Here is a 23,762-nt window from a genome sequence, read left to right as displayed (position 1 = left end):
AGTATTCATTATCTAACTCAAACTTGAGAAAACTCAAGAGAAAAACAGACCAATTATTAGAATTACAAATTGAGGTCAGAATAAGACAAATATATATAAATAGGTTGCATTCCTACACACAAAAATATACATATGCATACAATTTTAAAGCATATCGTATATAATAGCAACAAAATGTAAGGTACTAGAAGTAAATCTAATGAAAATGTGCATATTTTTATGAAGGAAATTATAAACATTTATTGAAAGACATTAAAGAAGTTCTATGTAAGTGGAGATATATCCCCTTCAAGGATAAGAGTGAATATGATAAGGTTGTTAATCTCCCCCAAATAAGCTATAAAGCTTCAGTGATAATCCCAACAGTATTGTTCATGGACTTTGACAACTTTGTCTTAAAATTTATGTAGAAGAGCAAAGAACCAAGAACAGACATGACAATTCTGAAGAACTTCAAGGTGGGTGAGGACCCTCATCTTGGCAGCTATGAAGGTCTTCCTAAAGCTTGAAGAATGAAGCAACATTGTACAGGGAAGGGACAAAGAAACCTACGAACAGAATGGGAAACTCAGGCATTGACATATTCATAGACGAAAACCTGACACGTGACAGAAGTGGCTTTGGAAATCAGAAAGGAAAGGACAGAAGAGTCCAGTGTTTTTCACATTTTGGTTTACCAATTACCCACAGTGAGAAATGCATTTAACACTGCAACTCAAACCATACAGTCATGTGTATGTAGGTAAATATATACATAAAACGAAAACAGAAGATTCAAGGAAAATAGTTACAATTACTATGTGCAGTGCATTCTGGTATTTTTCTATTCAGCCCTGTTTTATTTAAAACACACACACACAAAATTGTTGCAACCCATACAGTTGATTCCATAAGCACTACAGAGTTGTAACCTTCAATTTGAAAAACTGCACTGTGCAACAAGGTTCTTGATAGAGAGTTCTGTGCAGTGGGCATGCTAGTATGGTTCCCCAGGGGTTGGAGAGGGAGTTGATTTGTAGCGTTTGCCCATAACTGTGGTATAAAAATTCCTGCCGTGGCCCATATGAGCTAGCAATGTGTTTAACAACCAGCTAACGCGATGCCTGAGAATTAACAATGAACTTTCATGAGATGGTACGAGGTAGCTGCAGCACGCTGCTGATTCTAGGATAACTGGTTACCCATGTGAAAGAAATAAATAATCAGACCTGTACACCACACCATATATGAACATTAATTTCAGGTGAACTAAATACCTGACACATGAAAAACAAAGATGTGAATGTGAAATGTGAAAAGCAAAAGTTAGAAAAGTGCAAAACAAAAAACAGTACTATGTCTTTTTAACTCCTGGGTAGGAAAGGATTCTTAAATGATGTGAGAATCACAAGCCACAAAGGGAAAGCTTGATACATCTGATTACATTTAAAATAGACATTCCTGAGCATTAAAATTCATCACTTAAAAAGTGAAAAAACAAGCCACAGACCAGGATACAACATTTGCAACTCATATACATTCAGAATTTTATAGGAATTCTTATAAATCAATAAGAAAAAAAAACCCTATAGAAAAATACACAAAGACACGTGCAATTAATTTACAGCAGAGATGATCTAAATGGCAGAAGAAAAAGGAAGAGAGGGAAAGAGGAATGGAGGGAAGAAGAAAGAAAAAGAAAAGCTCAATCCCACTTGGGTTAGATGTATCAGCTGGGTTCAGGCTGGAAAGCAACATTCACACCCAGTCTTTCAATTCAGAGGAAATTTAATTCAGAGACTTTGGAAACCCAAAAGGCGAGGCAACCAAGAGACATAACTGCAGGAACCCCTAGGCTGGAAAGGAAAGAGAAGACATGGTGTTTTCAGAATCCAGGACCTGGGGCTGCCCAGCAGGCCCTGAGTGGAGAAGGGGCCATCCAGCTGAGTCAGAGCCATGGCAGGGGCTGGCCAAGGTGAGCTGGGGCCATGGACACCCCATTGGAGGCAGAGTGGATGGGCAAAAAGACCTTGGCTTCTCCCGTTTAACCTTCCACCAGTGCTTCACATTAGCTGAATGAAAACGGAAGCCAGCAGGCAAGGGACCCAGGGAACTGTCCTTTTAGAGATGGGCTCCTTCCAGGATAGGAGAAAGGAAAGATCTGAGAGAAAACATGTAAATGCCCAACACATCAGGGGATGCACTGAGACCACTCCGTATCCATTAGATCTGGAATATTTCTAAAGTCAAACAATAAAAAAGCATTTTAAGGATGTGAATGTATGAGAAATCTAATACACTGGTAGTGAAAGAGGAAACTGACACAACCAATTTTGAAAATAGAGGTTTTTTTTCTCTAGTAAAATGGAAAGTGCACACATCTGTGACCTAAAAATTCTACTCCTAGGTATAAATTCCAGAGAAAATTCTCACATATATGCACAAGGAGACATGTACAAGAATATTAACCATTTGGAGATGGTTTCAAAAGTGGAAATAATTTCAATGTCCATCAATAGGAGAATTAATTTTTTAATGTTATATATTCATATAATAATGGAATACTATATCACAGTTAAAACGAAGGAACTAGTGCTACATGTATTAACATGGATTTATCCCTCAAACCATGCCATTAAAACAAAGCAAGGAGCAGAAGACCATATACAATATCATTCATATAAAGTTTAAAAACATAAAAGACAATTCTGTATTTTGCACGGGGATATTGTTTAGGACCACATACAGAGGATAAAGTATAAGAAACATGCAAGGGAAAGATAAACACAAAACGCATGATAATGGTAACCCTGGGAGTGATCTCGAGGAAAATGGCATCATGGAAGGGTCCCTAGGAGTCTTCATCAATATCTAAGTGCTTTGCTTCTCAGGTTAGGTGGGCAATACTTGCCTGTTCCTGACAGTTTCTCTCCACCTTTTTATATGTCTGAAATATTTGATTTTTATTAAAAAGATAAGGAAGGACTGGCATCAAATTACTTTATTACTCACCTATATATATATATCAATCTTCATATTGGTCAAAACTCTGAAATGTGTTTATAAGAATTCATAACACAAAGCTGGTGTGAGAAATAGAAATAGTTGGTAAATTGCCTGTTAATTACTCCCTATGTTTTTGGACTTACAAAGAACTTGTGATCTTTCCTCCAAAAAGGTCAGCTCCTTCGTTCCATCAAATATATAAAAACCCAGAACATTTGGAGATAGTATTAGTGGCTAATATGTATTAAGTATGTCCTCTGCTTCAGGCACCTATCATCCCCCACTGTATGTATGAGAAAAACAGGGCACCAAGAGAGGAAGTCGATTTCCCAAAGCCACCTAGCTAATCGGGGACAGAGCCTTTTCCACACTCACTCTTCTGCCCCACCCAGGTCAGCCCTTGTTTTTCTGTCTTACCTCGGAGTCATTTTTAAACCAGGGTAGATGAAATAAGGGTGCTTCTGGCAATCTCTAGACCTGACCATAATGTGGAGCTTTCTAATGTCACGGAATAGAAAACAAAATTCAGAGGGCTCTCTGGGGAGAAGCGAGCACTCCCTATGGGCACCCCTGGCTCTGAGGTCACGCGACAGCTGCCACCAGCGTGTGACCTTGGGCAAGTTAATCAAACCAACTGCATTCCAGTCCTGGTTCTACCACTTTCTGACCCGTCACTTAGCTTCTTTAAGCCTCATCGAAAAAACAGAGTATTTAATACCTTCCTCATTGAGTTTGCCTGAGGGTGCTAAGTGAAAGCATGTCAGAAGTTCTTGCACCCTGCCTGCTCCGTAACCTGAGATGGTTACCCACGGGGCAGAGCCAACAGTGCCCATCCCTTCCCAACTCCACATTCAGTCACCTCACGTTGAAATTGGCCATAGTGAGACAGGCTGGGACCTGGGACCCTTTGCTGCAGTGCTTGCACCTGGGCAAACATCTCCCCAAGCAACAAAATGCAAAGAAACTATAAGGGACTAAAAGCAACTGTGTGCGTGTGCAGTTGGGGCAAATTATGGACAAGATACAAAAAGACCAAAAAAAAAATCAACTGCCACTTCTGAAGAGCCAGGAACAAAAGCAGGACACTGCGCACGCCCCCTGCACTCAACACCACCAAAGAAGTGGGTAAAGCATCTAAGCCACCCCTCCGGCCAGACCCCTGGACACAGCCCTACCCTCACCCCATATAAGGAACCAGCTCAGCCCCTGCCTCGGGGCTCAAGCCAGCGAAACTGTGCCTTGTTCTCGCTCCCCTCTGCTGCAGCAGGAAGCCCAGGAAAGCTTTAGCCTGAATTTCTTGTCTGGCCTCTTACCAATTTCTATTGATTAAGGAGGCTAAGAATCCTGGTCGGTAACAGCAGCAAAAGGACTTAAACCACAAAAATGGACAAATTCTACAAATCAGGGCTTTATTTATTTATTTTTCTAAGAGCTGGTTGTTAAACGTTTTACCAGCAACCCCTGCAGGACTGTTGGAATTGGTTTGTCAACTATATAAATATTAGCTATTATTGTTTAAGATGTCATGACCAAGAGGACAAAATGGAGAATGTTTAGGGGTGAAAACAGCTCCCACAAGAACATGGTCCTCCATCTCACAGAACACCTGTGCGGCACACACAGGTAAGGCCTTCCTCTGTGCCCAAGCCGGGACGGTGGGGTGCCAGGGAAACAGCAGTTTTTCCACAGCCGGTCCAGCACAAAGGGGCCAAGCTCCACGGCTTCATTACTGAGTGAGCAGGTGGTATCTTCACGTGTTACTTTCTAACCTGACCAGCACTGTGCTTTTCCTGAAACCCCAGTAAGTACCGGGAACCCTGTACTTGGTTGCCTTTGCCACTTCCTAACTGGGTGAGGGAGAATGCCCCTTCTTCTAATGGTTTACTGCACAGAATTCCCATCTCACTGAAGGTTTAGAACAATTAATTCAAGATTTTAAAATAGGAAAGTATATATATTAAAATACACCAGACAATATGTGAAAGGCAATGAGGAAAATCTAGATATATAATGATTTCTGTGATCTTTTTTCTCTAAACTGTGCAAGAATGTGGCTATCCTGAGACTTGCCTTGTGACAATTCTTATATTAGTAAAATATTAACTTGCTCAGAAAGTGAGCAATCCTCAGCATAACAAACACCTGAATGTATTTTACTGAGAATTTCAGCAGCTTCTCCCTTAGACATGTTTAGGAGCCAGAGTTATTTGTACCGAACACAAGTAACTGCATTTCTCAGCATGTTCGAAATGAGAGGAAATAGAATTGTAATGAAGTCCACACAGGCCGCCTCAGCAAACACAATAAAAACACTTCCCTCACTATTCTGATCACCACGGCTTGAGATGGCTAATTAGAAAATCCTGAGTCAGAACATAAGCTCTTCAAATTCGAGGAAGAGTTGCCAGCATCATTTTCAGATTTACCTCCAAGTGTTCAGTTGCTAAGAGACATATGGACAAAATGTACTGCAACATGGAAATGGTTGTTCCTCCCAAAGAGCCAGGCTTACACAAAGCCTGTGTGGTTTGTATTTGCCTCCATGGCTACAGTGATGATTTGCATTATTTAATGTGTTTGCCATTGTACTGGAATTAAAGATGTCTCATCATGGCCCTATTTGTCATTAGCTGCCCGCCTCTCAGACCTGTCCCTTCCAGAATGTTCTCCCCACGCTATCACCAGAGTTCTCTTCCTAGAATGTTAGTCATTCATTTATCAACTTCACAGTTGCCTTCTGCACTGTTATTTAGTTTACACTCTTAATTTAAATTGATTTATACTCAAGCTTATTCTTGCCCTAAGCACTCCATATGATTTGCTGTCACACAATGGAAGAAAATATTTGTGAAACATATCTAAAAAAGGACTTGTATCTAGATGTATAAAGAATGCTTCCAATTTAATAACAATCCAATTAAAAATGGGCAAAAGATTAAAACCCTACAAAAGACAATATACCAGTGGCCAATAAGCACATGATAACAAGTTCAACATCAACAGACATCAGACAAATGCAAATTAAAATCACAATGAGATACCACTACACACTAACTTTTAAAAGATTAATAATTCAAGGTTGTTGAGGATGTGGAAGGATTGAAATTCTGATACAGTGCTTGCTGCTAGGAATGTAAAATGGTACAACCAATTTGGAAAAAAAAAAAAACCTGGCATTTTCTTAAAAGTTTGAAACTGTACATTCAAAAGCATGATTATCTAACTAGTATATGTCTCAGCATTAGATCTAGAAATATACACAGAATAAAATAGGGTTTAAAAGAAAGTTAAATGTACAGTTACCACATGACTCAGCAATTTCACTTGTAGGTATCCATCCAAGAGAAATGAAAAAATACGTCCACAGAAAGACTTGGGCGTGAACGTTCTGGGGACAATAGAAGCTTCTCTCGGGGTGACACCCTTCCTAAGAGCTGAGCACTTGGTGGAGGGCTGGGGGCCGTGGCCTGAGGTCCCCTCGGCTTGCTCTCCGGGTGTGGAACCAGTGCCTCATTACCAGGGCCCCGAGCTCAGTTTGCTGCCCCCCAAGACGGAGCCTCCATTCCATGAGTGGGGACCGGGCAGCAGAAGAGAACTTTAACCAGGAAAGAAAACGTGTTTTTTTGTATTTCAGATAGGTGACTCTGGCATTCTGGCAGACAGAGAGAACAGACTTGTGGTTGCCAAGGTGGAGGGAGGGTGTGGGGAGGGAAGGACTGGGAGTTTGGGATTAGCAGACGCAAACTAGTATATATAGAATGGATAAGCAACAAGGTCCTACTGTAGAGCACAGGGAACTATATTCAATATCCTGTGATAAACCATAATGGAAAAGAATATGAAAAAGAATGTACATATAACTGAATCACTCTACTGTACAGCAGAAATTAACACAACACTGTAAATCAACTATACTTCAATTAAAAACACACACAAAAAAAACCCCAAAAAACCAAAGCAGAAAGACACCAAGAGACTGGGGCTGGCTGAGGTTTCACTTTTCCTTTTTAACCAATTAGCCGCCATTCTAAATATCGTAGACCAAACAGAGACTGGGTCATCTGCCCCAAGGTGGGAGTCTGCAGCTATCAACAGACACAGCCCCAAACTAGTTTAGGACAAGTTTATGTGTCAGAGAAGGTAGACCACAGAGGAAGCTGTAGCCAAGCCTTCGCCAGCATAATGGAGTTAAGTATTCTGGAGCGGAAAGCATCTCTCACTCCTCCATCACATTAAGGTGAAAATTGAGGGCCCATAGCGAGCTCTAGACAAAATACAATTATCTTACCTTGGACAGGTTTCTCTGTTCTCTTCAGACTGTGGTAGGCAGAATGGTCCCCCAAAGACGTCGACACCGTACTGCCTGCAGACTTTGAATATGCTATATTAAATGGCAAAAGGGACTCTGCAGCTGTAACGCTACAGATTTTAAGATCAGGAGATTATCCAGGACTATCTGGGCGGGCCCCGTCTAATTGCATGAGCCCCTAAAAGCAGTGAACTCTCTCCAGCAGGGGGAAGAAAGACTGTAGCAGAAGGGAAATGCAGAGAGATCTAAAGCATGAGACGCGCTGGATCTACCAGTGCTGGGGGGAGCCACGTAGATAGCGTGAGAAGGGACATGGGCAGCTATACAAGCAAAGACTGGCCCCCAGCTGACTGCTAGCAAGGAAATGGGGAACTCCAACCTCAAGGAACTGAATTCTACAAACAACCTGAAGGAGCCTGGAAACTAAACATTCTCCAGCACCTCCCGAGAAGAGTCCAGCCCAGCTGACAACCCGATTTCAGCCTTGCGAGGTCTTCAGCAGAGGACCCAGCTGAGCCCCATTGGGCCCAGACCTCAGAGCCATGGAATAAATGGGTGTTGTTTTAAGCCTCGAAGTTCACAGTAATTTGTCCTTGCAGAAATAGAAAACTGATACAAAACTGACACATAAACACATTTTTAAAAAGGAAGTAAGCAAGCAGAATTCTCAAGGAAAAGTGACTTTGAGTATAATTCCCTTTTCTTATTGCAAATACAGGACATAGGAGCCTTGGAGCTCTTTGCTCAAGAATAATAGTTACAATCCATACTCCCTTCTGTGCTCCTCAGTACACGGCTGTATTAAATGGGAGACTGAGGCTCTATTTAGGGGATTTTCTAAGGCCCTCTAGCAACACTGGAATGGAGAACGGATTTCAGTGAGATCAAGACTGCAATAGGAATAAAAAAAAAACCTGCAATAGGAAGACCAGTTGTCAGGCTATTGTACTGAGGTGATTGAGGGACCACAGGGCAGGGCTAGCTGGTATGGAGGAGTCAGATTGGAGAGGGAGACACTGATCCCGAATAGTTCTAGAAGAGCTGGCTAGGTGGAAGGTAGCACCAGTAAATCAGAGAATTCAAGAGGAGGAATAGACGTGGGAGAGACTGCAACCATGGGTTTGCTTAAATCCACTTCAGCTGCCTTCACTAATCAAGGTGGTTTTGCATGTCCTCCAAGCGGCATGTAGCCTAAACAATCAGGTATCTATCTGCCCGAGTTATTTTCCAGGAACTTGGAGTCAGCTGTGCCTAGTTGGAGCTCAGCTGATTAACACTGGAGAGGCCCACTGACCCTCCAAATGGGCACACATGAGTGGCCACGCAAGGACCTTCCGACGCCAGAGGGTCGAAAACTCCAGCCCCAGCTCGTGCTAAGCGCCTCCACTTTTGAACGTGCAGAAGCCTGTAGCTTCGTTACGCCTGCGCAGAACGACAATCCCCCCTCCCCTTTTCCCGGTCACCCTTCCCCACGCTCCGCACGCCTCAGACGGCCCTGCTTCTTCGTTCATTATCCCATAATTCCCCTGAGCCCCTTGCGGACCTGAGACTTGTGTTCCCGTCTTCTCACCTGGCTGCCTTTTAAATAAACCCTCTCTTTGCTGCAAACCTTGGCGTGTCAGCGTTTCGGCTTGCTGAGCGTCAGCCAAACATGACCCCGGTCTGGTTACAAGGTGGTCACGGAAAAAGCTTAGTTTGGGATCTACTGAATTTGAGGGGCTTGTGGAACATCCAGATGGTAACTGGATATTGAAAACTGAAGCTCAGCTGATTCTCAAAGATGCCAATTTGGGAATTATTAACATATACATTCAGAAGATGCTCATGGGTTTTCTTTTGCTTTAAAATACAGTAAGAAGACTGAGGAAGAGATACAAACAGGGAGTAACCTGGAGGTAATTAGAAAAGGGTTTGGAGGAGAAAGGAAAAAGGAGGGTAGAAAAGATGAGAGAGCTGGCTAAGGTAGAATTAATTGATATATTACTAATAAACTACGAAAAAAGGTGTGCCTGGAAAGTTCATGATCTTAGGGGAGAGAAAAAGAGGTGGTAGGAAGGCAGAGGTAGAAAACGTCCCTGTTAGCCACAGCGAGCACTGCCACCCTCTGGCCTGGGTGAATGACGATGGACGGAAGAGGGAGACGCAGGGAAAGAAGACAGTGTTGACCCAGCCACTCGCACCTGGGGAGCTTCCTGGGCTGGGGATTCGTAATTTGAGGAATGTTAACATTGTGTTCCTCCTGAGTACACCATTCATTCAGTGAAGACTTAGCTATTTACAAAATCATCTACAGGGGAGTTGGAGACTCCCCACACCCCGATTTCTGTGAAAGCAATGCTGCCATCCTGAATACGACTGAAAAATCTAAGTTAGCTTACGCATAGCCACCTACGCATCCAACACAGTTTCCTCATGAAAAGCTCACAATGGCTTTTTTTTTTTAACATCTTTATTGGAGTATAATTGCTTTACAATGGTGTGTTAGTTTCTGTTTTATAACAAAGTGAATCAGTTATACATATACATATGTTCCCATATCTCTTCCCTCTTGCATCTCCTTCCCTCCCACCCTCCCTATCCCACCCCTCTAGGTGGTCACAAAGCACCGAGCTGATCTCCCTGTGCTATGCGGCTGCTTCCCACTAGCTATCTACTTTACATTTGGTGGTATATACAGTGGCTTTTCTTGATACCCTTTGCAGAATCCCAATCTGTGAAAGCTTTTGAAGGCTGCACACAGCAGCAGGGAGAGAGAATAAGATGCCCACACAGCAGAGCTTAGGAGAGCTCCCTGCTGAACCGCCAGCTGTGGGGCAAGCAGCCAGCCAGGGAAGGTACCATTTAGGATGGAGTGTTCCTCATTTTGCCAGCTGGTCTAGATGGGCTCAAAAAGAATTTAAATTTAACCTATTCCAAAGCACCAAATGATTATTTTAGACCATGAGACCAGATGCTATACTTGCATTATCTTTCCTGATGCCTCTAGTTTTGGCTAAGAATCAAAATAGTTGTTACGGTTGTCTTAAACTTTCTAAACACATATAATCCAAAGCTGCGTGTGTGAAGTATCTCCAGAATCTTTTATTGCTGCTTTTAAAATTCCCCGTAGACACTAACCCATACTGTTGCACTCAAACACATTTCTACCACAAAGATTAAAAAGTACTTAAGAATATTTTTTATTCTACCCTGTATCAAGGCCATAGACACACAAAATGTTTGGATCACTTAATAAGTTATAACATTCCATGTTTTCATAGTAAGAACAAGGACATAAATGATCATTTCCTGAGTTTACAGTGCAATGTAAAATTTAATCTGTATTGCTAATCAGACATCTTACAGCATAGAAATGTGATCAAAATGATCATTTGCTTTATCATGTCATAAAACACAAGAGCTTATTGTAGAACAGTGATACAGTTTAAATGGTAAGGAACTTTGTGATTCATAACAAAGAATCCTGTATATACTTGTTGCCATGATTGACCTTAGAGGACAAATATCAGTAGTAAAATAAGTTATGGTACAAAATAAAGTCAACAAGGTATCTATAGTGAAGAAACATTTGATTTCATTTAAGAAACTAAAACCTGGATTCTAGTTAACCTATATACAAAAATGTTCTTTTAAAAAACCCTAAGTAATCACAAATTTAGCTAAAACAGTTGAATGACACCTCTTCATTATGCTGTAAAACTATGGATCTCATCTTTGGAAAAGTTCAAATCATGCAGCAACCTGAAAAACAAATAAAAAGCACACGTTTCTCAGGGAAGATGTTTAAAAATAAAGAAGATCAGAGTTTACCATCGTAACCATAGTATTTTTTCATTTTCCCCATTTAGCATGTGTTTTCTAAAACACTCCACAATTACCACTTCTAAAAAATTAACAGTAATTCCTTAATATCATCAAATATCTAGTAAGTGTTCACATTTTCAATTGTCTCATAAATGCCATAATTTTTTAAACTTTGTTTGAATCAAGATCCAATTAAAGTCTACTCACTGTGATTGGTTTATATGTCTTTTGGGTATTTTTTGATCTATAACATCCCCTCCATCTCTCTCTCTCTCTCTCTGTCCTGCAATTTATTTGTTGACAAAATCAGATTTTTAAGTGTTGAGTCTCCCACGGTTCTCATTTTGCTGCATCCCTGTGGTTTACTTTAATAATATGTTCCTTTTTCCTTTTATCTCCCAAAATTTAATAATTGGATCGAGAGGCTTAATCAGATACAGGTTCAATTCTTTTTGACAAGACTACTTCATAGTGCTCTTTCATCAGGAGGCACATAATACCGGCTTGCCTCTCTTTTTGGATGCTAACCACCACTGGTGATCTACGTACAGATCTACTAGTTTCATTAGGGACCGAAGTTGGTGATATTCTACTCCTATCATTCTTTATTCATTTATCAGCTGAGGAATTCTATAAAGAATAACTTCTGCTCATCTATTATGTGGTTATCCAGTAGTATAACTCATACAGAAAAGGCAGAATAAATGCTGGTTTTCTTCCTCTTTATTCACCAGTTTTTGAAGTAAGGACTTGATCCCCTAGCATTCTATCGTAATTTTCCCCCACTGAACAGGAGAAGCAGAAATACTGCTTAAGTATAATTCAACTTGGAAAATACTGTAAATGGAGACTGAGATCTTAAGAGTAGCTCTGTTTAAAATAGTGCTGAAGGGGACTTCCCTGGCGGTCCAGTGGTTAGGACTCCACGTTTCCACTGCAGGGAGCATGGGTTCGACCCCTGGTTGGGGAACTAAGATCCTGCAAGCCATGTGGCATGGCCAAAAAAAAAAAAAAGGAGGTGAAAAAAAAATAAATAAAATGCTGCTGAAAGTAATAAACATTTACTCAGTACTCACTCTTTGTAGTCACTGTGCTAAGCATTTCACACGCATAAATATTATCACTTATTCCCTCGGATAGGCGAGTGCACTAAAGCTTAGAAGGTTTTGGCCCTAGGACACCTAGCTGATGATTGTAGGATGACTGTAAGTGGTGGAGCTGGGATTCCAACCCCAAGCGGCAGCTTCCGGAGCTGACACACACGTTCAGACAAAGGGACAGGACGGCAGAGGGGTTACGAGGGCCAACGTGGTGCGGCACGCAAGCCTCTCACCATCTGAACCCAAATAAAGGAGCAAGAGAGAAAACTACCTAGCAAATGTCAGGGTCAGTCATATACCAAACAAGGAAATGCAGGCCATTCAAGGCAGTCATATTTTAAAATCATCGAGAAACCCAATAGTGGCTATATCTAACCAAATATTTTAAAGTGTCATTTTAGAGTTAAATAAGATCAAGGTGATTTTTAAATAAGACGGTCACTACCACTGGTTGTTCTTTGTGCGGAGTTCAACTCTTGGTCTTGGCTTATTTATGTTCTAGTCTCTGGTTTTTGTCTTGCTGTTTGGCTTTCTCTCACTGTGTTATTGATTAATGCTCACCCAGTTGCAGAGAATGATGGAAGATCAAAAGCTACAATGAGATGAACACTGCCTATTATGATATATTTTTAAAAAATTATTATATATTATGCAGCTTTGGTGGAAGAGGAGGTTGAATCTAGTGTCCCCAAAACTATCTGGCACCAATCTTGTGAAAGTGTCCACACTACCAGCCACTACCAGAGGCCATCAAGAGCTGGCTGTGTCTGACTTCTGTGTTCACATCTAACTCTGTGCATAATCTGGGCCTCCGACGCTTCACCTGCACGCAGATTAAACACTTTGTTATTATTTTCTTACGCTGTGACAGACTATTGAAGTGCAGTTTCATATGAATAGGAAGAAATGAGAGCCACGTCAACTGCTGTTTATAGGAGGTCGTCATTTCACGGTGCTGGGATTCTCTCTCCTACCACGTTGCTACTCACTTCATTCCTTGTTCTGTAAATGGCACTGGTCCACAAATGCAGATGAGGACTTTGGACGTGTCTAAACTTCTTTTCAAAAATTCAGAAAGCAGAGCTGGTGAAATGTATCCCCGTTTGCCGTTCCATTCAGAAGTAGGTGCTGAGAGAACAAATTCAAGGTCAAATCTGGAGAAAAGAAACATTTTTTTAAAGTCTATTACATTAAATATATTATGAACATGTTTCCAGTTCACTAATGCATCTTTTTCTCCCCTGGAGAACAAATGGATATATGAAGGTTGACACGCTTGCCAGAAAAGCACTAGAACAGAATGTAAACAAACATTTTGCAAAAACATACAGGTAAATCCACATTTACTAAAGATAAACTTTTGCTACAGATAAGAGAATAATTTGACGTTTTCTATGGAACTCATTAGAAAGAGAGCTCTAAAGGATCTCAGAGAACTCCACATTTTTATTAATAATTCACTTGTATAAAGCACAGCAAAGAGCAACGACCAGTGACATGTGCATTTTCATCTCTGACTCAAACCCCTCCAATGAGTCCTTGACCCCGATAACCAACGGCCTATCTGACTTCTTACTGTTACTGTGTTCATGGCTTCAACCTTGACTTACAGTACCCCTGTGCCACACCCGATGTCACTGCTGTGAATGGCCCCACAGTCCGTTTGGTTGCGCAAATCCCGGGCAGAAACCCGGGATTGATCTGCCTCACCCTCCACGTCCAAATTCTCCCCAATCCTAGCTCCTAACTCTGTGCTCTGCTTCTCTCAGCCTTCACTGCCACACCCTGCCTGTTCTCTTTCTCCTTCTGTAATGTTTCTACCACACCCCACTGTTCAGTTTCTTAGCTCAAGCATCATTTCCAGGGAAGCACTGCAGCCCCACAAGTCTGGAGTCCTTTCGTAATTACATGTGTTGTAGAAATGTTTCCCTTTTCCTCTTCCTTATAGCCTTTCTATCAGGCTGTAAATATGTGGCCACCAAGATGATTATCCTAGTAATGTCTACCTTCCCCATTAGACCAGAAACTCCATGAGAGCAGGGACCATGTTTGCTTGGGTTATCACTGCACCCCGAGGGGCCATCACACAGGAGGCACTCAAACACTATGGAGTGAAACATTTCAAAGAAAAGAAAGGGCACGGAGTTACAGTCAGAAAGAAGCACATCAAACCAAGTCTCACAAGGGAACAACAGACCATTTCTTCCCACAGCTCTGTAACCTGTTAAGTGAACTGCTGATGAACAGCCGTAGCAGATTCAAAATTCTAAGCTGTACCTGCTTCCTTTGCTCCATTTTTGCAAACACAATTAGTTCTTATCATTTTCAGTAGCATCAGATCGAATGTGTTTCTACATTTTCCACTTGAGTAATATGTTAATCTCAATCTTAAGAAAACCCTGAAGTGAATAATTTCTCTCGTGAGGTGGCCCTGGGAGCGAAGCGTCAGAACAGAAGCAAGACACGGCTGGAGCTGTGGTCCTCGCCTGGCTGGGCTGCAGCTGGGTAAACGCTCCCAAGAGCGGACGGGCCAGCGCAAGCATACGGACCAGCTCAGGGCGCCAGCCGGGGCTACAGAACCGGTCCCAGCTCTCACCAGACCCAGCCTCTAGGGCTTATAGGTCCATCTGTGGAACAAGGTGGGAAAACTATATGCTCTCTTACAATTCTAATATTCTGATTTTATATTTAAAAACCCAACAGAGACGTGTTTTATTTCTTGCCTTCTAGGTTCCCATTTCACTTTAGCAGCAATAGGAATCCACCCTATATAAAACAGTACCCCAAATACTTTCACTAATGTTTTTTCCTTCCCAGCACTTATAATTAAGATAGCATTACATAATTCTGGAATGTGATGTTTGTTTGCTGTGCCATGAGGGCAGAGTCCTTGCCTGTCTTGTTCATACTGTATCCAGGCCTGGCTTGAGGCAAGTGTGCAAAAAATACTTGATGAATGAATAAAGGAATTTATTTAACAAGATGCCATATTGGTTAAAGGTAAACACTATACTCAGAAGAACAAAGCCATATGCTGGCATCTATGAAATTACATATAAAAAGTACGTGAATTTGTAAGGGCATTTTTCTGGGAAGAAGGTCTATAACCTTTCATCAGATTATCAAAGGGGACCCAAAAGCAGCTGTGGAACCACTATCTTAAGACATATCTAATTATACATAGACAACGCAATAAAATATAGCAATTGCCTTGTTAAATTACAAATAAAAGATAGTCTCCTCTGCCTCTATTTCCAATCAGTCTGTCACTGGAATAAAACTGCTAAGATATATAAATCAATACTGGCGTCCTTTGTCATCTGAAAAAAAACCTTAATTTTCCTTTAGTGAGATGCTTTAAAAAGAAAAAAAGAAAAAAAAAAGCCTAATCAGTGGCATGCTTTCTGCAGGCATCTACTAAAGGGTGAAAAATAACTGTGATCCTTACATAAATGGTATAAATTCCTCATGTATTTTGTATTTATTCACATATTGGTCCCCTGGGTATACCTTTGGGTCTCTCAATGGAAAAAGTGACCAGGTGGCATGGATGCAATTTCCAGGGGATTGTAAGGAGGCTGCTATCCTGTTTATCTTCTCCTTCCCAGCACTGGAAAAGAGCTTTCACTGGAGCGGGAGCAATCCCAAGGTAAGGCTCAAGAATACATGAATGAAGGATTTCTTATACCATATCAGGATACAGATGGTTACTGTGGATGGTTGCTTCTGAATTTTTCTGAAGGGCGACTTACTGTCTGAAGCATTTATAGCCTTGAGGCATGAGGGGATGCACTGGCAAACGTCCTGAAACTCCTTTCTGCCCTATGATTTCAGAAGTGCCAGAAAGGACTGGCACTCTTGAAAAGGTCACCTGAAAATAAATTTCGAGAATCCATAAAGTGCAAAGCAACATGAGAGAGAGAAAGAGAGAGAGACAGAGACAGAGAGAGAGAGAGGGAGAGGCCTGCTTCTGATGAATGCCTATGAGGTCTAAATGTCAATGGAAGTAAACAAGCTTGTCCAAAAAAAATTACTTTCAAGTAGGCTGATAAATGACCTGAGATAAAAAAAATCTTGAAATATAAACGTATGCATTTCAGTCTAAACCATACGCAGAGCCTGAAGTCATTCAACACCGTATTCCCTCCTCCTCCAGGCAATCAGCTTCCCAGACCCACTCCTTCCTATTTCTTACACATACATATCCCTGCCTTCCCATTTTTACTGCCACAACTCCAGGTCCTGCCCTTCTATCTCTTGTCTAAGATGCTGCTCTAATAAGCTCACCCTCATCTATCTGGCACATCATTGTTATACTAGTTCTCCTAAAAACCCAGATCCAATCTCACAACTTCTTTGCTAAAGCTTCAGTGGCTTGTCACTGCCCACAAAGTAGTATTTCAGAGCACTTGGGGCCCTAGCTTTTCCTGGTTTCTCTAGCTCAAGAAAAATACTAGAATCTGCAGAAAAACTTGCTATTTGCTCATGGGCAAAACAGCTCACAAAATAAACAGCTAGGGGTTAAAAATATTTCTCAAAATGAATCTGATTAAACACTTGTGCTCCTCCAAATGTCAGTGGTCGTCCATGAAAACAAAAGGCTAACCTGTCAAATAAGTTTGGGACTACTGGGTTAAAAGAAGTTAAATAGATTTGTTTAGAATTTCTCAAAGCCTTGAATATGCTAAGTTCATATTAAACTTCAAGAAGATAACATAGTATACATTATTTCTCAAACTTATTTAATCATAGAGCCCTTTAGGGGGAACATATGAATATTTCAAGGAACACATTCCAAGAAACACACCGCTGGGACTTCCCTGGTGGCGCAGTGGTTAAGAATCTGCCTGCCAATGCAGGGGACATGGGTTCGATCCCTGGTCTGGGAAGATCCCACATGCCATGGAGCAACTAAGCCCATGCACCACAACTACTGAGCCTGCGCTCTAGAGCCCACGAGCCACAAGTGCTGAAGCCCACGTGCCCTAGGGCCTGTGTGCCGCAACTACTGAGCCTGCGTGCTGCAACTACCGAAGCCCACGTGCCTACAGCCCATGCTCCGCAAAAAGAGAAGCCACTGCAATGAGAAGCCCGCGCACCACAATGAAGAGTAGCCTCCACTTGCCGCAACTAGAGAAAGGTCACACGCAGCAACGCAGACCCAATGCAGCCAAAACATAAATAAATTTTTAAAAACACCAAAAAACATTGGGAACTGTATTCAATACCTTGTAATAACCTATAATGGAAAATAACCTAAAAAATATATATCTGAATCAATTTGCTGTTCATCTGAAACTAACACAATATTGTAAATCAACTATACTTCAATTAAAAAAAACCCAAAAAAACACCACCCCTGGAGGAATATCTGGGAGGAACAGAGAGTGGTATAGGGTCCAGATTAGGGGCCCACATAACTGAGTTGCCTCGCAGGCTGGGGAAAAAGAAAGGCGTTCAAGCACCTTGTTTAACTTACTTGTGCTTCTGGAATCACTGGATTTTGCTGTCTTAAATGGGACTGACACATTGCTGGTCCCCAGACTGACACCAGAATATAGAAAAACTTTACCTTTCGAGAGGCTATTGTCAAAATGGATCAATAGGCCTTGGTACACTTTGACTTAGTGACTCTTCTGGTGAATCTTTATCCTGCATAGTTAGAGAGGTACAGAAAAATTTGTACTCACTATGTCAAACAGTAGAGGGTTGGTTAAACAAATTATGGTATGAACTCAATGACCAAATACAATGCAGCTATGAAAAATCATGGTGTAGTGTGAGTTTTCGCAACTAGCACAGCTGGCAGTTTGGGCAGGATGATTCTTTGCTGTCCTGTGCTGTCTTGTGCACTGGAGGCTCTTAACAGCATTCCTGCAGGCTCTTAACAGTCTCTACCCACTAGGTGCCAGGGGAACCCCTTCCATCAGTTGTTACGATCAAAAACATTTCGAGACATAAATGTCCCCTAGGGTGTCAGGGTGTCGGGCAGGAAGAAACAGAATCACTCCAGGTCGAGAGCCACAGGTTGAAAGTATTCTATACATAGAATACACACAATTCACTAAAAATGTAGTTATAAAAAGTATAGTCAGTATGGCTACATTATTTAAAAACACAAAACAAAAATAATGTGTGCATTTAAGCGTATAAGTGCGTGCGTGCGTGTATGTATGTGTGTGTCTGTGAGAGAGAGAGGGAGAGAAAGAGAGAGAAAGAGAATGGAAAGATACAAACCATAATGTTGTTCCTTGGATGGTAAGATTATGGGTGATCTTTTCCCTTATATATTTTTCTATACAAATATGTATTAATTTTATAAACAGGGGGAAAATCAGCAAATCATCAACTTCTACTATTTATAGAAAAGAATATGCTATTAACTTTACTAAAATAAGGTTATTATCTTCAAACATGACTGCTTTGAAAGGGAAGGAAAATACTTATTATATTTATATATTACAAAATGTCATCCAGAAGTCAATCTCATTGTCAAACTGTCCTGCACCTCACAAAGAATTCTGCAAAAGCAGAGAACTCACAGCGGGCGCATTCTACTGGGGGAGGGGGGAGTACCGTGTGTAAGACTGCGTCAACCAGGCCTCATAACACTGCTCAGGAGTCGAGACAGAGATACGTGAAATTTAATTTGGATTTCAGTTTACATAGTAATTAGCTACACCGGCTGCTGTACATATTTACCTTCTACTGGAGTTAACAGTCAAGTGTAATAAAATATTTGGATAAAATTCAGGCAAGCTAACTTTTTTTTTTTCCGTTGAAATTTTATGCTTAATGACATGAAAACTGAATTGAAACAGAAACATCCTGAAAGAGTACAAATGGTCTACCTATCTTCGGCAATTCTGTTAAGTTTAGCAACATGGGAAAATGAAGAGATCCATTCCCTGGATTGCATGAGAAGATAAGCCAACACAATATCCTGTTCCCTGTTATACCCCCATACAGGCACCTGGGAGACGCTCACAGGAAATTCATGAGTAAATGAATGTTACAAATATGCTAATTCTGGGCGAGGCACCCACGTCTGCTATCTCATGGCCCGCACTCCCAAACAACCCTATGACGGAGATATTGATGTCCCTGTTCTACAGATGGAAAAACTGAAGCTCCGTCAGATCAAGTGACTTGCCCGAGGTCACAGGTTAATAAGTTTCCATCATACAACAATGTTTCGAAGAATTTCCTTTGCTAACTATATTATTTGGATAAACTCTGAGGACAAGCACAGCATGCTTGCTGAAAGTGAAAATATTAGATAATACACCAGTCTCAGTATACATTTTTCCTATCCCTACTTGCTCCGCAAAGGATTGAATGGAAAGCTGTGTCCTAATCCTACAGAGTAAGGTATTTCATTTGTTTTAACTATAGAACTTACTTTTTTTAATAGTCACAATCTAATAATAATTTAACCAAGGAGATGTGTTCAAGTTTCACATTCTGCCATCAGAAACTTTATTACTAAAACGAGCAGTGACATAGGAGAGTCAAGATGTAGGAAAGGGTGGTTTAACAGATAAAAAAAATTAAGCCTTAAATGTTAATTAAATGACAGATGTGACAAATTAAAACTACCTTATATTAATTTTGAACTTTCACTTTCCTTCTACGTATGGGACTCAACAATTATACTTTGAATGAACAGTACTACTGACAGCCATCAGTAAACCTTTAAGGCTAGGTTTCTCCTCTATCTGCATAAAACCTGAGAATATGGAAGGTTCCTGATAAATGTTCCAAAGCCACGTATATACACAAGGCCTCTGTGCTTCCCAGTGTGGGTCTGACCCCAAGGCCTTTGTGTTTTCCAGTGAGGGTCTGACCCCGAGTCTCCAGGGGGCACAGATTATCTGATGCTGGAAGTCAGTGCCAGTAGAGGGCCCCCAGCAAGGAGAGTGTACCTCCAGAAAGTGGAAGGAAAGGGAGGGGACAGAGAGCGCACAGCAGCGGGAGCAGGCAGGTGAGAGCCGGGAGAGAGAGAGGATAGAGGCAGGCCAGAGGCAAAACCCTCTCACCTCTCCCAGCAAACAGGAGCGTCTCACTCACTTAGAGCCAGTCATCCAGAAGTGAAAAAAAAGGGGCCTTTCCTCATCCTCAATCCTGCAGCCTATGCAATTCCACCAACCCAAATTATGTGGACCAAGCAAGACAAAACAAAACAAAACACACAGGGGACGTTGTTAAAGGGCACTTCATGTTCAGAAGCTGTCAACACATGCCTTTTCACCAATTCTTTTTTTTTTTTTAATTTTTTTAACTTTTTATTTTATATTGGAGTATAGTTGATTAACAACGTTGTGTTAGTTTCAGGTGTAAAACAAAGTGATTCAGTTATATATACACACGTTACTCCTTATGTCGAGTTTAACATCAATGGATAGACTAAGAGCACAATGTCTGTTAGCTGAAATAATAGTAAATGAATTTTTCTTGTACAAGCAAACTATCTTGAAGAATACCATGTCCCAAAACTGCCGGAAATACTTTTTTAAAAAAACCTAGCTAAAAAAGTGTAGCTATGTCTGCTTAAAGTCTTTTAAATGCTTGTTCAGGAAACAGGAGCTCAAACAGTCGACACAAGAACACATGTATACAGAGGTCCTTCATAGCAGCAATCCAAATATCTGAGGCAGGGCTTCACAATTTCCAAGCATTTACACTATCTTCTCTAGTCCTCACAACAGGCTTATGAAGTAAGTAGGAAAGATGTCATTATTCTATTTTGAAAATAAAGGGACAGGCCCACAGAGCTACGTAATTTTTGAATACAGTTTCAAGCTAGTAAAGGGTAGACTGAAAACCAGAATTTAGGTCTTTAGGCTTTTTGATAAATGCTGCTTCCAATTTTCCACTTTGAAAATTAGTGAAAAAGATACTTGAAAAACCCAGGAATTTGTATTTCTTTAAATTATGCTCTAAATTGCCATGCAACTACTTAAGTATAGTACATATTCTTAGGTTTATGTTTTAAGTATGTAAGAAGAGAAGACACTTCGATGATTAAATTCAGGTCGTCCTTCATTTGTGCAAATTATTTACTAAAAGAGAAAGAGGGGGAGGGTGGGAGACAACAGGGAGGAAAAGACTAGAAGGAACCACGGCATCACCTTCGTGAGAATGTTCAGAAAATATTCAGAAGAACTTGGAGCCCCTGGGACAGCTGCATTTCTGAGGTCTTTAACTTTTAAAATGTCTAGAACTTTATCTCCACCATACTGTCATAAACATAAATACTTACGTCAGGTATTTTGTATGACTTATGAAGTTCTGCAATTCTTAGAAATAGTTTTTAATGATTACAAAAATGCTTCAGAAATATGACAGCTTGTCCAATTCATTCTTCTTCCGAAAATTTTGTTTTGAATTTCCAACTGCTTTCATATCTCTTTAGGGGAGATGGGGCATATGCATGGTTTAATTATCTCACTTCCTTGGACTGTGCTAGGGCTCTTTTTTCAATGAAACAAATTGCCACCTTGCTGTCCTTGCTGCCTCATTTTACCACTGAATTCAGCCTGACTCAGACTTTTTTCTATTACCTATACCAGCATTTCCCAAAGTGTGTATTAAGGACCACTAGTGATATTTAATACGTGTTAATGTAAACGAACAAAAATGAAGAGAATCTTGCTAAACAATGCAGAAGGAATCCCCTTCTTGGAAAGTCACAGTGCATTGGCATAGTAAAGGCTCTAAGAAATCCTGTAGTAAAAAAACATGTTTATTTTTGCTTAACCTACTCACCAGATTTATTTGATCTGTCCCCATTATAACAAGAAAATCTTGAATTACCAAATTGGCTACACTGGATCATTTTCAATGAAACCTAACTCAGTATAAACAACATAACATAAACATAAAGCTCAGTACATATTTTATTGATACATATTTGATGTCACATTGACCTTATCAAACTATTTCTTTGGGGGAGGTGTACTAACATTACCTACATTTAGTTTTTTGTTTTTGTTTTTAAAGAGAATTAGTGATTATTTTTGTTTGAAGGAGTTCCTGGTCAGTTAAAAACTCCAACCAAAGGAGGCAGGGTATCAACTGACTAAACCTGTATGAATATTTAAAAACAGAGCTAATACCACTTTTATACCTTTTATCCTTAAATGCTAATTTCTCCAATTGGCTTCTCCAAATTATGTCATCCTCTGTTTTATTGAAGAACATCAGCTTCACTTTCCTTAAAAGAAAAAACAACAACAACTCAAAAAGTACTATTTCGATTATAGAATTAAAAATATGCATGAATGGAAAGTCTAAGAGTGAACTAGCGTGAATGTTTTTTTAGTGCCAATTAGGTAACCAAAAATATCAAAAATAAAAGAATCAAGTAAATAAAACAGCTTGGAGTGGAGGAAGAAGAGTGAGAAATGACGACTGAGGGATAACATGTCTGTTGAGGTCCACTAAGTATTTAATCGATTTAGAATACCTTCTACTAATCTAGCAGTCTTACAAGGGGTAGTAATTAAAGACAAAATGACATACCTGAGACTGGGTATATTAGTCAAGGCATAACTCAGTACTTTAACCATTGGTGTGAAGCCTGTTCCCGCTGCCAATAAAAAGAGATCTTCCAATTCTTGGAACTGGGATATTTTAAAATTGCCCTCGGGATTGCTTACAGAAACATAATCTCCTAAACAATGAAATATACATAAAATCAGGAAAAACAAAAACTGAGACCGTTAACCTAGCCGAATAAAGAACACTAGGAGAAACAGGATGCATAATTATCAGACTACATCTCAGTTTTTAAGGAATGTAAGGGGTTTTGAGAACACTCATTAGGCTCCCAAGTATGTCATTATACTCAAATTATCATTATAATCAAATTAATAATGAGATTTCATTATACTCGTTTCCCAATATTATTTTCCCAAATCAACTGGAGTCTCTAACATACAAACTACTGCCAAATATTTAACTACAAATTATCAATAAAGGCTTGATTGCTAAACTAAAACTAGGCACTTCAAAAGCAGAGTCCGAGTCTTGTACAGTATAGGGTGGAAAATACACATTCACTACTTACATACTGATTCTTAACCACAGTAATAAGCGTAGTAGGAGAGAAAATTGAAATAGAAATGTATTCTAATATCTTATGTTGTTAGTAAATGTGCTAACTTTGCCTCCATCAAATCTCTGAAAATACCTATCAATTAAAACAAGAGCTGTTCTGCATTTAATTCCCATAAAGACAAAGCAAGATCAGAAACCGTACTTGGGGCATGCTACTTCCAAATTTTCAATCAAAACAGTTGAATTAACCCTTTTCTGCTGTGCAGTTGATATAATCGCTATGTACCACTCATATAAGAGAACTGTCTTCAGGACATTTCAGAAATTTTCAATGTAACTTTAAAAATAAAAAATAAAGCTGACCATATTTTAAAAACAATTTCAAATGCTCTGGTTTATTTTTAAATGTTTGGATGCTCATTTTTCCCTTTTTTGTCCATGGCAGGATAGTAAGAATTTTGTAGTAATTGATGAGCTAAACATTAGAAAGTAACAGAAGCTCC

The 23,762-nt window shown here is 40.3% G+C and overlaps 1 protein-coding gene across 5 annotated transcripts in view; it reads right to left on the bottom strand.

Moving 5' to 3' along the window:
* Window positions 1–9,871: 9,871 nt before the first annotated feature.
* Window positions 9,872–23,762, bottom strand: part of LOC133102019 (cytochrome b5 reductase 4) — an 86,946-nt gene continuing 73,055 nt past the window's right edge. For 2 of the 5 annotated variants that reach the window (XM_061206932.1, XM_061206933.1), the window contains 4 exons: window positions 22,723–22,873; window positions 22,328–22,414; window positions 13,188–13,352; window positions 9,872–11,035 (listed from right to left, as the gene is read on the bottom strand). In XM_061206932.1, coding sequence (XP_061062915.1) covers window positions 10,981–11,035; window positions 13,188–13,352; window positions 22,328–22,414; window positions 22,723–22,873 — 458 coding nt within the window. In that variant the 3' untranslated portion in view covers window positions 9,872–10,980. Of the gene's footprint in view, window positions 11,036–13,187; window positions 13,353–22,327; window positions 22,415–22,722; window positions 22,874–23,762 lie in introns of those variants that run through there. The other 3 variants (XM_061206934.1, XM_061206935.1, XM_061206936.1) reach the window with 3 other exon arrangements.

This window comes from Eubalaena glacialis, chromosome 12, assembly GCF_028564815.1.
Source record: "Eubalaena glacialis isolate mEubGla1 chromosome 12, mEubGla1.1.hap2.+ XY, whole genome shotgun sequence".
NCBI classification, from domain to species: domain Eukaryota; kingdom Metazoa; phylum Chordata; class Mammalia; order Artiodactyla; family Balaenidae; genus Eubalaena; species Eubalaena glacialis.
This window is presented reverse-complemented; position numbering and strand designations above follow the sequence as displayed.